General features: G+C 37.8%; 1 protein-coding gene across 1 annotated transcript; it reads left to right on the forward strand.

Annotated features, from left to right (window-relative positions):
• Positions 1–4,793: 4,793 nt before the first annotated feature.
• Positions 4,794–6,392, forward strand: CHRM2 (cholinergic receptor muscarinic 2). The gene has a single exon (XM_035021462.1). The coding sequence runs from the start codon at positions 4,839–4,841 to the stop codon at positions 6,237–6,239; it is 1,401 nt and encodes a 466-aa protein (XP_034877353.1). The 5' UTR covers positions 4,794–4,838; the 3' UTR covers positions 6,240–6,392.
• Positions 6,393–15,300: the final 8,908 nt, after the last annotated feature.

A 15,300-nucleotide genomic window follows, 5' to 3' on the forward strand; every position in this document is an offset into this window, starting at 1 on the left:
CTGTATCTTATTGTGAACAGCTCTTGCCCAAAGTCACAGTTTTAGCCTGGACACGATGATCCTCCTTTGTCTAAACCAAGGACCCGACTTGAATTTGGGGTAAAAGGCTTAGTCATGGCAGGTTAGAGGAATAAATATTTGGGACACACATTTGCTGCCAAGTAAGATTGCTCCTCAGACAAACAATGAATATTTGTAGCAGAATCTAGAGTCAGGCACTCGGGGTTTGAATCTCAAATAACTTAATTCTTTGATCTTTTGTTCAGGAGTTGCTGTGAAGAGTAATCATGCTCAATACCTATTAATTATTGTCAATATATTGTCATAGATGATTTAATATTATTGAAAACTTAATATCATGGATAAAGATAATTTAGTATTACCATTCCCACTACATCTCCTCACTCTTAGTCTACTTCACCCCCCCACACACAATTTCCTGTTAACTATTAAGAGAAGTGATTAATTCATACCCATTTAACAAATGTAAATATTAATGGCACTTACTTAAGGTTAACATTTATAGATCATGGTTCAGAGACATTATCTCCCTTTGAACTTTCCCACAGCTCCAGGAGAAAAATAGGGTTATTATTACTCTTGTTTGAGAAAAAAAGAAAATTAAGGTTCATGGAAGTTTAGTGACATGATCAGACTCTCACAGCTAATAATTAAGAGCAGAGATTAGCACTCGGAACTTTGCAAGGATAATATTAAACCATGATGCATTCCTCACTGCTATGTATAGAGACTCAAGTAGTAAAGAAACTAAGGCCCGAAAAATGTTTTTCTCATAAGTTTCCATAATACTCTCAAAACTTAGTCATATACTAACATTGTAAAATACCAAATGGGTTGTTAAAACACTTGCCATATTCAGATATTGAATCCTAAAGGTCATCTTCATTGTTTTGTTTGTTGTGATTATGTTATTTCATCACTGATGTCACAGTTTTTGCTTTAATAAAACCCTACGATGCCACACCAGGGCAAAAACTTTTCCATATATGTAAACAGCAGAGGTGGGAAGAGGGGGATGAAAAGACGCTGTTTTCTTTAATAGAAGAGCTGCGGGGCCTTCCATAGCTTGTTCATTACGTGGGGAGACAGGAACGCCATCCCTCAAACATTTGTGCTTGCCTCTGAGTGAAATGTTTTCCATTTTTACGTATGGCCTTAGTATAAACGAGCAAATATTAGAACTCTAAGAATTTAGAGGAGATCAATAGCAACAAAGTATATTATTATATAAATTTGCTATGTTCTACCTGGGTAAGAACTCCAGGTCCCCGAGATGGAATGTAGCTTAGCTAGCAACCTTTGGGTATAGTTCACCATTATACAAAAGCCTAACAATTTCACATGGATAAAGTATAATTCTCAAGTGGAGAAGGGAAACAGAGAAAGAGTATCTAACTCAAACGCAAGGATGTTCATTTTAGTGGCAGACTTTTCGCTCAGTAGCCTTGAAACGGAGAGTGATCACTTCAGCCTCTTTTGTGACCTCAGCTTCTGTCTTCAGATCAAGGGGGTGATAGGATGTGTTTATATTTTAGAATTGTTAATATAAGATGAGAGAACATACGTTTGAGCGTCCCAAGACTGGGTTTTCTTTTAGCTTTTTGGATTCTTTGTTTTGGGGTTTTTTGTTTTTTAGCTGAAATGTAATGCAAGTTCATTGTAAACAAGAAGAGGGGAAAAGGAGGAAGGAGGAAAACAAACTAGTAAATAAATGGAATCATACATCTCTATATTACTGTGATGTTTTAGAATAATAATAGGTATTATTCTTAGCACAAGCAATGGCAAAGGCCAGATGACTGTGGACAAATCACTTACTCTTACCCTTTCTTAATCCACAAAATGAGAGATCAAACTAGTTTATTTTTTGACAAAATGTCATATTCATACATTGTTCTCTGGAGGCAGTCACCAGAAGGCTTTTAAAATGAAAATAAATATAGTCCTACATTTTATTAAAATGAATGTGAAGAATGAAGTGTCAAACCAGACATTCAGAAAGTAAATGTTTGATGTTTTTCAATCAAAATTTATTAAAGTGAACAATTTGTGAAACATAAATATAACTCAATTCAAAAAATGTCAGTGAATTTAACAAATAGACAAAAGCAAGCTTATAAGCAAGTCAGGATTCTGTCTTACAGTTACCTTAGCTAATAAGGAATCATTGGAATCAATGATTGGATTAGTGAAATTGCTTTGTTCAAATAAATTTCATGAATAAACAGCTGTGTGAATCATGACCCAAAAAAAGTGCTGTTAAAGAAAAACGTTATTGAAAAAATTCCCCTGGGTAAGTAAATAGAGATTGTATTAATAATACTAATTGTTAATCCTGTTTTGATTCGATAAACTTTTGAGCACCAGTTACATTTGAGGCAGGAAGCTGGATGGTAGAGCTAGGAAAACTCAGAAGCCAAAATTCACTGCTTTTCCAGTGAAAGAGGAAAAAATCCTAGATAGGCGTATCAATCAGTGTCCCAGGAGTCAAGGTATGAACAGGGGATCTATAGAAGTGGAAACCTAAGGGCTACGAACTACAGTGGTCCTCCCTTATCTGCTGGAGGATACGTTTCAAGATCTCCAGTGGATGCCTATTGTGTTACGCGTTAACAAAACCAAACTCTTCATAACACCCAGTGAGGAATAGGATATTGAAGAAAGTGTTTCCTCCTAAATGCAATACACAAGAGACACTAGGAATGTTTATGTGATGGGTGAGGACCAAGCCCAGAGAAATAGGTTGTGGTATACAAGGTGGGGTTGAGACATAAGAAACCAAATTTTAAAAGAGATAACACAGGAGAGGTTTTAGAATTGTTTCCTAACATGGCTTACAGCTCTGAATCCGGAGGTCTGGGGTGAGCCTGGAAATCTGCATTTTGTTTAATTATAAAAGGATATATTCATAATGGACGCATTGGGCGGTATTCTGAAGCATCTGATGTCAAAAGTAAATGACACTTTGTAAGACCCTTTTTTCTCTGCGCAGTAACTGACACCTCCTATATATTTTTGGAAGGCAAAATGGTAAGTTGCACTGCATTAACATCATTTCCTTGAGTAAACTCTTCAGGGTTTCCTCAAGACCTACAGATTCGTATCATATATGTAATCACCTTTCTGCTTAAATAGAACTCTATTCTGTAATATTATGAGTCTTGCTTTGATCATATCATCTTCTAACTGTAATTTTCCACAACAATGCCAGAACACATGTATCTGCTCCTTTGTTTTAACAGCTGCATACTATCCCATAGTAAGAGTATTCCAGAATATATTTAACCAATCCTCTGTCGGTGAGTCATTTTAATATTTCTAGGGTTTTTTTTTTTTTTGCTATAACATTTCTGAATGAACATCCCTGAGTAGACCTCTGTGCACATTTGTAACTATAGCTGAAATAGAACTTCCTATATGCAGTCTGTCACTACACTTGGGTGATACTGTCTGAAAAATGATAATTATGTTTTTATTGAAACTCAGCAGAGTTTGGCAGCAGAAAGGACACTCAGGTTTCATAATTGCTTCTTTGGCAACCCATGGCTGCCACCAGAGCACATAGATCTCCCATGCAGGGATCTTGTCTTAATCATCACTGAATACCCAGCCTACAGCAAATGCCTAATACAGAGAAGTTGCTCAGTAGCTATGTGAGGACAAAGTAAATGAGTAAATTCTCAAGCAAACTGAGGTTTGTTCATAGTCTTACCTCTGTGATTGACTCGATATGTGACCTTATATAAATTACTGACTCTTTCTGGGCTTCAGTTCCTTCTTCTGACAAACAAATATAAATCCTAGCTTGACTGCACCAAAGATTTGGCAGGAAGAACAGTAGAATAATAAATTTGGTAGTGACTTGAAAAGTAAAACATTCAGAAAATTCACATAATCATTGTCAATATGCATTTAGTAAATAGCTTCTTTTGCAGGGCATAGAATATTGGAAATGCTAGCTATGTGATGCTAACTCTTAAGTGTAAAATGGAGATGAGAGAAAAAAAATAGTCTTTGGGGGGAAGGGTATTGGCTAATGAATTATTATTATCTTTGTTAGTATCGATATCAGTATCATTATGAAAAAGGCTTAAAGCTTCCAGTTGGAAAGGTGCTATTGACTATTAAAGTCACATACTCAATATTTTAAGTTTTATGCTTTCTTCCTCCCATCGGCTTATTAATTTTTATATACATACCAGAAACCTCTTGATGCTTTGGAAAGTCTTAGGTGTAACTTTAGTTCATTCAGTTCAATTCATCAATAGTATACTCAGGGGCACCTGGGTAGCTCAGTTAAGCACCCGACTCTTGATTTCGGCTCAGGTCACAAGCTCAGGGTCATGAGATCGAGCTCCACATCAGGCTTTGCACTCAACCCAGGGCCTGCTTGAGATTCTCTCTCTTCTCTTCCTCTGGCCTTCCCACTCATGCTCTCTCTAAATAAATAAATAAAATCTTTAAAAAACTTTAAAAACTAGTATACTCAGTTAAATTGACTAATGATAGATAGACAGATATTCATATCTAGATATGGACATATTCAAAATATTATCAGACTTCAAATACACTGCCAGCCTGAAAGGATTTTTTGAACCCTCCAGTTAATGTCTTTACCTTTTATGTGGGGAATTGGGGCAGATAGGCACAATAAACATAGAGGGGAAGGAATGAAGATTTTGGAGAAAAAAACTGTGGTTCAAAAGGAAGAAAGCTGGTATATCTTAACGCAATGTTTGTATTTGTTAATTTTATTCTGTTTCCCTGCAGGTTTAAATGTGTATTTGGCTACTTGGCTACTGATTAGAGAACACAAAATGAATAACTCAACAAACTCCTCTAACAATGACCTGGCTCTGACCAGTCCTTATAAGACATTTGAAGTGGTGTTTATTGTCCTTGTGGCTGGATCCCTCAGTTTGGTGACCATCATTGGGAATATTCTGGTCATGGTCTCCATTAAAGTCAACCGCCACCTCCAGACCGTCAACAATTACTTTTTGTTCAGCTTGGCCTGTGCTGACCTCATCATTGGTGTTTTCTCCATGAACTTGTACACCCTCTACACTGTGATTGGCTACTGGCCTTTGGGACCTGTGGTATGTGACCTTTGGCTAGCCCTGGACTATGTGGTCAGCAATGCATCAGTGATGAATCTGCTCATTATCAGCTTTGACAGGTACTTCTGTGTCACAAAACCGCTCACCTACCCAGTCAAGCGGACCACGAAAATGGCAGGTATGATGATTGCGGCTGCCTGGGTCCTCTCCTTTATCCTCTGGGCCCCGGCCATTCTCTTCTGGCAGTTCATCGTAGGGGTGAGGACTGTGGAGGATGGGGAATGCTACATTCAGTTCTTCTCCAACGCTGCTGTCACCTTCGGTACTGCCATTGCAGCCTTCTATCTGCCTGTGATCATCATGACCGTGTTATACTGGCACATATCCCGAGCCAGCAAGAGCAGGATAAAGAAGGACAAGAAGGAGCCTGTGGCCAACCAAGACCCAGTTTCTCCCAGTCTGGTACAAGGCAGGATAGTGAAGCCAGACAACAACAACATGGCCGGCAGTGACGATGGCCTGGAGCACAACAAAATTCAGAATGGCAAAGCCCCCAGGGATGCGGTGACCGAAAACTGTGTCCAGGGAGAGGAGAAAGAGAGCTCCAATGATTCCACCTCAGTCAGTGCTGTCGCCTCCAACATGAGAGATGATGAAGTCACCCAAGATGAGAACACAGTGTCCACTTCCCTGGGCCATTCCAAAGATGAGAACTCTAAGCAGACGTGCATCAAAATTGTCACCAAGACCCAAAAAGGTGACTCGTGTACCCCAACTAATACCACCGTGGAGGTCGTTGGTTCTGCAGGTCAGAACGGAGATGAAAAACAGAATATTGTAGCTCGCAAGATCGTGAAGATGACTAAGCAGCCTGCCAAAAAGAAGCCTCCTCCCTCCCGGGAGAAGAAAGTGACCAGGACGATCTTGGCTATTCTGTTGGCTTTCATCATCACTTGGGCCCCATACAATGTCATGGTGCTCATTAACACCTTCTGTGCACCCTGCATCCCCAACACAGTGTGGACAATTGGTTATTGGCTCTGTTACATCAACAGCACGATCAACCCCGCGTGCTATGCACTTTGTAATGCCACCTTCAAGAAGACCTTTAAACATCTTCTTATGTGCCATTATAAGAACATAGGCGCTACGAGGTAAAACATCTTTGTAGAGAAGGCAGGTGGTGAGGGGAGCTTGGGAAAAAGAGAAGGGATAAAAGAGTTCCCCGTTTTAAAAAATCTCTGCCATTGCACTTTATAGTCTTATTATGGAATGTGCAATTAAGGAGCCTAACAGTGACACTTTTGTCGTGCCGATGCTCTGGTTTGAGAAACCTGCACCTTATAAACCCTGTCAGTTTAGGAGCAACGAGACCATGAAAGAGACATGTTGGAGTTGTGGATTGAAGGGACAATCTACGCTTTCTCGTACTCTTCTTGAAGAAGGGCTTCTGAATCTACAATTTTATCTCTGCACAAGAAGAATAACCTCGCTCCTTTTTTTTTTTTTCCATTTTTTTGTTGTTGTTGTTCCTGTGTGTCCATACGAGGATGAAATGCCACAGTTACAAGCTAACATGGAGACTTAAACATAAGGAAATAGACATCACACAATGGAGAAGTGAAGAAAAAGAATCAAAACAGGATGTAGAAATGGTCTCCAGAGTGTTAAGCATATATTATTCTTTTGTTACAGCTTTATTTGGAGAATTACAACATAATAAATGCTCTTTCCCCCTTACCTTTCCCTTTTCCCATCATCAAAAGAAAGCAAACAAACAAAAACCCTAACTAGATCACATCATTATTTTTCTCATTATACCATCGGCTTTTGTACTTCCCTGTTGTACATTGTGTAAGGGCAAAAATCTGCAGGACTTCCAGTAAACCAGACACAGCCTTGAAAGTGGGCCTTTCAACCCTGCCCACTGTGTCGTTTGCATTCTTTGGGGGGTATAAAAGCCTACAAACATTTAGTTGGCTTATGATTCTTTGGGTGAAATGTTTTCACCAGCCTGGTTTTCTCCTCAACGATCTTATGTGAACGGAGTAGCCTACCTAATACATAAACATGCTTGAGAAACCAAAGTCATTTTTTAAACTGAGGTTTGGTCAAATTAAAGAGTAGTCATTTTTAGTTGGAGAAAGTTTACCGAGGCCAGACGAATTTTGCAAAAGGCAAATAGAAGGCTGAGAGAATTCTGTTTCAACGGGAATTTGCCTGACCCATGTATGAAATGCAAACTTGAAAAACGTGACCTTCTGGCCTTTGTCAGCAGGACGAAGCTGCTTTACTCATTTGGAATCCTAAGTAGGATTAACGTACTCTCATGGCACCAGTGACTTCTGCGTCGGTCCCAAGGGAATAAGACCTTCTCTTGGATGCCTGCTCGCGAATGATACTCAAGTCGGAGTCCAGTGAGGTTGTTTATAGCCAGCCTATGTCCCAGTGGAGAAGGAAAAAGTTCATTAAAGAACATTTCCTGAAACCACCTGTTCCATCTTCCTCAAATGGTCAATTCTCCCTAAAATTTCTTAACTTCGAAATTCCATCCATAGAAATACAGGAATCTCGTGGCAGACATGGAGTGGATAACTAATGGAGGCCAAGTGAGGTCAGCAAAAGCTGACGAAAATTGTGGGTAGGGTCCCCTGTGTCACTTCTCATGAGCTCTTGGATTCTAGACCATCAAAAGTCAGGTCAGGAACTGTTACCCCAACGGTGGCTTTATATAGACTCTCGTCCATGGAGAGACTTTTTATTTGGTGCCCCTGATAAATACATCATTGTATTGATTCACACTTAGCTATTTCTGTCCTTCAACTTTTTTTCTTACTATATGTGCTGTAGTCTTAAAATCAGATTTTCTGAAGATGGCCCAATCAATAGAAATCAAACGTATAAAGCTCACTTCAAATTTCCTATTTTGCATTTTAGATTTATGGGCCTTATGATCTCTTGACCAGTAATATCAATGTAAGAGCATGATTAATGTTTCAGTATTAAGCCTTAGCACTTTAGAGCTGTTTTGTGTGACTTGCCTCATCAATGGCCTCTCAACAATTTTGAAAGTTAAAAAAAAGCACAAGGTAAACAACAACAAAAAAGAACAGTTAGTAAGACGCAAATTGCCAACAATAGTTGTATGTAACTTACCCTTTATAAAAATAACTTCCTGTTTGAATAACTGCAGTCATTTCCCCTGAATCTCCTAGGTATAAACATACAGCATCAGTTTATACAGATTCCTTTACTCTACAGTTACTTCAATGTAAATGTTTACAATTTTAAATCCACATTTACTTTGATTTTATTTCTTCAAATCAGTGAATCAGTTGAATGGAAGGGACATCAAGCCAATGGGCTGTTCGGTTTGCTATAAATGAAACAATCGACTGGCTGAATATTTCACTATTAACTTGTTGTACTATTACGATGTAGATTCAGCTTTAGTTGGGATGAACTCTTTGGATTCAAGGATTCAGGAGTCTGGATTTGCGTCTTTTCTGGTCCACTCTAACAATTCAACTCACCATGAATCAAACAGCCTCTTGCTCTTCATTGCCATTACATCCTCCCTTCCTTCCTTCTGTTCTTGATCTTCGCTGTAGCCACCTCAACCTTGTTGAAAGAGAAACCATCATGCATTACGGCAAGGACGTGAATATAGACTGACACATCGTGGAAGCTTTGTCAACTGGAATCAGAGAAATGGGAAGAATACTGAACGTAGTAGATGATGAGAAAGACACAGATTGTATTCAAAGGTTTGCATTAACTGTTGCTGGGTTTGTCTATTTCAGTGGCTCTCATACAGGAACTATTTTGCTCCCCCGGGGACATTTAACAATGTGTGGAGACATTTTTGGTGGTCACAACTTGGGGGAGAGATACTGGAATCTGGTAGATGGAGGCCAGGGGGGCTGCTAAACTGCTTACGGTGCACAAGATAGCCTCCCCCTCACACACACAACTAAGAATTACTTGGCTCAAAGTGTCAGTAGTGCCAAAGTCGAGAGACCCTGGTCTATTTTAAGGAATTCTAAAGCTTACTTTGTATTCGTGGGAAAATAATCCTGTATCACTATTAGAATATCAATGCAAATTGCTCACCTGTTTCAAAAAGGTAATGCTCACCAATTGTGTATCAGACACACTGTTATCATTGCGTCTAGTGTACTTGTAAATCACAGATTGGGAACACGGGGGACATCGACATATCCAGAATTAACAGACCATGCACATAGCACATTGTCTCCAACATCTTCATGTCCCATTATGATTGCCATAGAGTCCAGTCAATTGAGGTTGCTGGTAATTGGCCATTAAAATGATTGCAGTTGATACGGTCAGTTTCTATCGGAGCTGCCACTTTTCCTTTCAAAAACATTGAGAGCATCTTTCAGAAACAATCTGATTCATCTCCTTTATTTTCACTGGAAAGGCGAATATCTGTCAAGAATTTCTTCTCTCCTCATAGCAATAATGTAAATACTCCAGGGTGGTCTTATAAGAAGAGGAGATTAAGAATGTCAAAAAGCCAGTTCATTTCTTAAAAAAAAAAAAAAGAAAAGAAATGATTCCTCTTTTACCAGTTCGCATTAATTTAACATCAGCTCCCAAGTGTTAGGACAAAGTCACAAATATAGGAAGTCACATGGGATAAGCTTTCCCATTTGAATGTGGAAACTGGAGGTCCCACATACTTTTGCTCCTTATCTATTCCACTGCTTTTTTGATCCTGGAGATCTGACATTGGGGAAGACTGAAATTCAAAATGATGGCAACATATACTTAGAAATGCAATCTACTTTTATTTTCTCCTACTTAGTTCACTGGTGGTTGCCTTTCCCCAGTTTGATGATATACCTTTCAACAACCACAGCACTGGTGTTACAAATAGATTAGGGAAGCACCCAAAGCTGGATGAATTGTGCAAAGTGTATTTTCAGCATGTATATACGATACCATGCCTCTTAAATATGCTTCTTTTAAAAGGGTGCACGCTGCAGCATGAACTGTGTGCATATTTAATGTATCTTTCTGGAATATGCTGTATGCTTAATATACATATTCTATAAATAAAGTAATGAACTGTATCATAGAAATACATTATTTCTGTATGCAAATAAATATGTTATACACAAAATCTTGATACGCAATATGGTATATGTTGCTTCAGAGAGTAACAAGACTAGATTTTATATGCCCTTTTTTTTTAAAGTAGTACTTGCTTTTGAAGGAAGAGGTTTAAGAACGGCCAAAATCCTACCCATATTACTATGAAACTGTTTTATAATCTTTGAAAGCATGGCACTGATTTTAAGTATCTCTTGGAGGACTATATTAATAAATCTTTGCTGGTGTCAGCCCACGTGACAAGAATGCTCTTTGCTCCCGTGCTCCTGACTGGCCTGTGACTAGAATCTTCCTGGCTGTTACTGTTCCAACAGCTGTGTTGATCTCACGTCTGATTGCCTGATGAGATTGCAACCAATTCATTGACATACAGCTTTGCTCTCCTCCAAATTAACTGATTTTTGTCAAATAAAAAATAATCATACAAGGAGAAAAGGATGACCTTCAGAATGTTTTTCATTCTGAGAAGCAAGGTTAAAAAAAAAAAAAAGTACAAGCACTGTATTTTATAAACCATTCTTTTTAGTTTGAGTCCAATACAGCATCCCATACATTAAATGCCAGCAATTTCTAGTGTAGTATATTGCAGGTTTCTCCAAGAAATAGTGAAATAGGTGGTTTGTTTCCGAATGCCCTCCATTTTTTCCACAGCACTTCTCTTTCTCTGCTTGTTGCCCACTCAACTACCCACATTCCCCGGGACATTTTCTTTGGCTCATTAGCATGAGTTCCTAGTTAACAAATATTGTTATGATTTTAGTTGATATGGGGCATGCCATCCCAAGAGACACTTGCATTTTAATAAAAAAGCAGAAACACTAAACAGCTCCAAGATCCCTATTAGTCTTTAGTTACCAAGGTAGTCAGTGGGGAAAATAATTTTCAGTGAATTCTAGTTTTCTATGCAAATTTTATAACATGCTTCACCATCTGTCCACTTTCTAAATTTTACCTGTATGTCACAATCCACCCTTGTGCATTGTTATCTCTTATCTGGACCAGAATCATTTCTAGAAAAAACAACTGAAAAAAAAACCAAACAATTGAGTTTTCTATCAATTCTCTATTAGTTTCTTATTGGTCTAGTGAAATGTTCTCATTTCATTTTTTAGAAGTTGACTGAATACTCTATCAATGGATTGCCAAATGTTATTCCTGACTAGGTGGCTTTAAATACTGAGACAGGAGAAACATCTTGCCATCATAAAGGAAGAATTTTCCATGTTATAACACATACCAGTCCTTTTCAATCAAAAATTGAAGAAACAGAATGTGGTAAGTTGTGGAATATAGATATTTATTAAATAAGTGACATCCTTAAAATCTGTTCTTTGGCTTCCTAAACACACAGTAAATCATGAGAAATTACAGAGGCAAAAAAGGCATCCATCTTCTGGATTTGCACCACTTACCTAGCAGCTCATCCTGATCCTTAAACTATACCTTTACTGGAAATATGCATATCTTCAGAGATTTTATTGAAGGATTTTTTTAGAATGAGTATCCTTTTTGAAGTCATCATTATAAGGGACGGATGGGGTTAGTGAATAAATTGTGTGTCTGTGTCCAGGAAGAATTACAATGGATTACAGAGGTGGCCAGTTCAAATCTGGATAATAGTTGAACTAGTTGTACAAAAAGACAAACATTGGGGCACCTGGGTGGCTCAGTCGTTAAGCGTCTGCCTTCGGCTCAGGTCATGATCTCAGGGTCCTGGGATTGAGTCCCGCATCAGGCTCCCTGCTCCACGGGAAGCCTGCTTCTCCCTCTCCCACTCCCCCTGCTTGTGTTCCCTCTCTCGCTGTGTCTCTCTCTGTCAAATAAATAAATACAAAATCTTAAAAAAAAAAAAAAAAAAAGACAAACATGATGATTCACTCTGTCCTTAGAGTAATTTTCTTCACGTTGTAAGTCTTACTGTCCTTACTGCCTTTGGGTATAGAGCAGGTGTCTACGTTTGTGACAGTGTGAGTATCTTTGCCGGGGCCATATTATATTATGCCACGGGTCAGTTGTTCTCAAACTTCAGCCTGATAGAGAATCACCTGCAGATTGTTGGGCCCCATCAGTAGGTCTGCGGTGAGGTCTGAGAATTTTTACAAATTCTAAGTGATCCTGATGTGAACCACACTTTGAGAACGACTACCTTTTATAGTCTAATGAAAAATTTCACCAAAGCATTATGATAATTAACAAGACGTGTTATAGACAGTGAAAACTTGACATTTAAAGCATTACCCACAGGAGAGAAAATTTTTTCTTAGACATAAAGTTTGTTGCTTACTTACAAATAGGCTCTTCATATTTTCTGTCTCTTGGGAAATTTTTAGTGCCATGATCTCAATGCCAGAGATTAAAAATAACCATATTGATAAGTTTACTTGAAGAACCATTAGCATATCAAAGTTTAAAGATAAATACAACAGAAGCTTGAATTCTGTGATATCTCCAATAAAAGATACTTTAAAAATACATTTTATATGGTCTCCTACATCGTATATTTTTGCATAGAATATATATGCAAACGCATTCTCCTATGAGTATTCAAAATGAATCATTCCATTATTTTGTTTAGAAGTAATGTTAAGTAAAAAACATTTGTATTCTAGAAGGAATTCTTCAACTTGTTAAAACACACACTCAGGCACATAAACATATATGCACACTCACATGCACATACATAAAATTGACACAAACAAAACATACATGCATATAAACACAAGTTTCACCCTATATATCTTGATGGTGCCCAGAGGCATAACCTTTCCACTACTTTCAAAAGCATTTGGAACTCTGCTAGAGAAGACATCGAACTCACGTCAGCCAAGTGGTACTGAAGAAAAAATTCTTGTACTTTGATCAGTAAATTGCAGAGTGTTCTCAAAGCTGTTAGGATCAATACATTTTAGCTTTATGTCTGCCACCAACACATCCCAGTCATCTAAAGACAATTTCTCTGAAGGAAGCAATTACATGAAGTCATGGTGAGAAAACACCTGAAATCTATCATAACACCTGGAAGATATATCTACAAATACATATCTTCATGATGGGTACCCCTAAACACTAAACGACTATACAATATGGTGCTTTCAACATCAACCAGATTATATAGAGAGCTGCGTACAAGAAAAAAGTAATGATTTCTCAGCACATTTCTTCCAAAATCCCTCTCAGACATTCTTTTTAGTTTTATAGCTCTTTATACCTGTGGATGGTATAAAAACACAAGCAATGTTTACTCTGAATATGCAACAGATGATCGAACAGTCCAAATGTCTGGTATCCTGAAAAACAAACAAGAAACCAAGAATGCAAGTCTCATCTTGCAGAACAAGTAAGATTACGAACCAGATTATGTTTGCTTTTCTTGGGATCCCCCCCCATTCTGTTTATTAATGAAGAAGTACAAGAGATCATTTAAAAGCCAGATATTAAATGGCTGAATAAAACTATTTTTTCTCAACCCAATTGGGTAGCTTAACCTACATAGAAGTAATAATCTGAACAACCTTGTATTTAAGCAGAAAAGATAACCATAAGGATAAAATTAAGAATCAAACGGGAGCAATACAAATAGGACATCCCAGTGAGGAAAAAAAAAAAAAACTTATCCCCAAGCTCTCTCAAAGAAATAACAATAAATATTTAATAGAACTTCTTTTCTTTTCTTTTTTCCAAGTTCTTTCTATATTTTCCTTCCTCTCGTTTTAGTATTTTTGCTAAAGTCTTTACTAGTGTTGCTTTAAAAGTAATTTTTGTAAATGTCCTGAGTGTCGAACACAAAAATTGATGTTTCCCTAGAGCTTGCTTTAAATTTTGTCGTAGTTGACATTGCTACTCCAGAAAGCAAAAGGCATTAAAAAAAATACAGCTGCTTACAATGGCATGTGTTTCAAATATCAAAACAAAACAACATAGCAAAAATCTGGACAAAGGGCAAAAATACGGCTTTAAACAACAACAACAAAAAATCTGTGTACATGATGACTTCCAAATGTAATTATTTCCAAACAACATGGCATCCATTTCCTCTGTGGGCCTCCCCAGCACTGTTCACAGCATGGACGTTGGCCTTCGGTACCCTGAGAGGAGCCCAGGCCATATCAACATGCTGCTTGAAACCAGGCCCTGTGGGAACATGAGTGGCACGATCATCAGCTGGGAACTTGTCATGATTAAGTATCAGACCTAAACCAAGCAATTCAAGCCTGTTAAGCCCTAGTTGAACATGCCGTGTGCGAGAAACCACAGTATCACAAACTTGAGCACTGAGGAAGAATAAAATAATTAGAAGTTTTAGACATGATGGAAAAGGGAGCTAAAGCTAATGCTCAGGCTACCCACATCTGTTAGGAAGCACATTGTAATAGACCTTTTAACAGATTCCTTGGCCATGTACGGGTGAAATATTTTATGTCATGGAAAAATTAGGATGATAAGGTTATGTTAGCTGTAACAACTCCTAAAAACTTGTCATGACAAAGGAACTTGGTATCCTCCTTGTTTCCACTGCTTTGCTTTTTATTGAAGAGTAAGAAATACAACATTCATTAGAAATACACAATAGTGTAGAGTCCTAGTCTTTTTAAAATCTTCCATTAAAAGACAGTTATTTAAATGTATGTGAACTTGATAGGCTCTTTAACGATAATCTGATTTAAATTGGATTAAAGATACATATATAGTATTGCTATAAATTACATATATTTATACAAGTCTTATGCATTTTATTTATAAAAGGAAAGAACGTGTTTAAAGAGATGGTAGTAGGACTTTAATGGAAAGTGATTCACGAATGCAAGGAATGAAGTATGTGCCAGTGGAAAATACTCAACATACCGAAGGAGTGTTAAGTGTTGATGATGCATGTGTGCAAAAACATTCCAACTTCTGATTCAGTACAGAGGACATAGTTAGAAGATGCTAACAATGACACGCCATGTCCTGGGATGTGTTTTGGCCAAGCTGTATTCCTAAATAAAGCATTATACCAGTCAGAAAATCCAACAGTAAATTTTTTTTTTCAAATAATTCATCATGTTTAGAACACATTTGTGAGCATTTTGGAAGACAGACT

Source organism: Mirounga leonina, unplaced genomic scaffold, assembly GCF_011800145.1.
Source record: "Mirounga leonina isolate KUSES-001 unplaced genomic scaffold, KU_Mleo_1.0 Mir_174, whole genome shotgun sequence".
NCBI lineage: Eukaryota > Metazoa > Chordata > Mammalia > Carnivora > Phocidae > Mirounga > Mirounga leonina.

What these genes read in the sequence shown, in the direction of transcription:
- CHRM2 (XM_035021462.1), top strand. Translation starts at nt 4,839, where the DNA reads ATGAATAACTCAACAAACTCCTCTAACAATGACCTGGCTCTGACCAGT.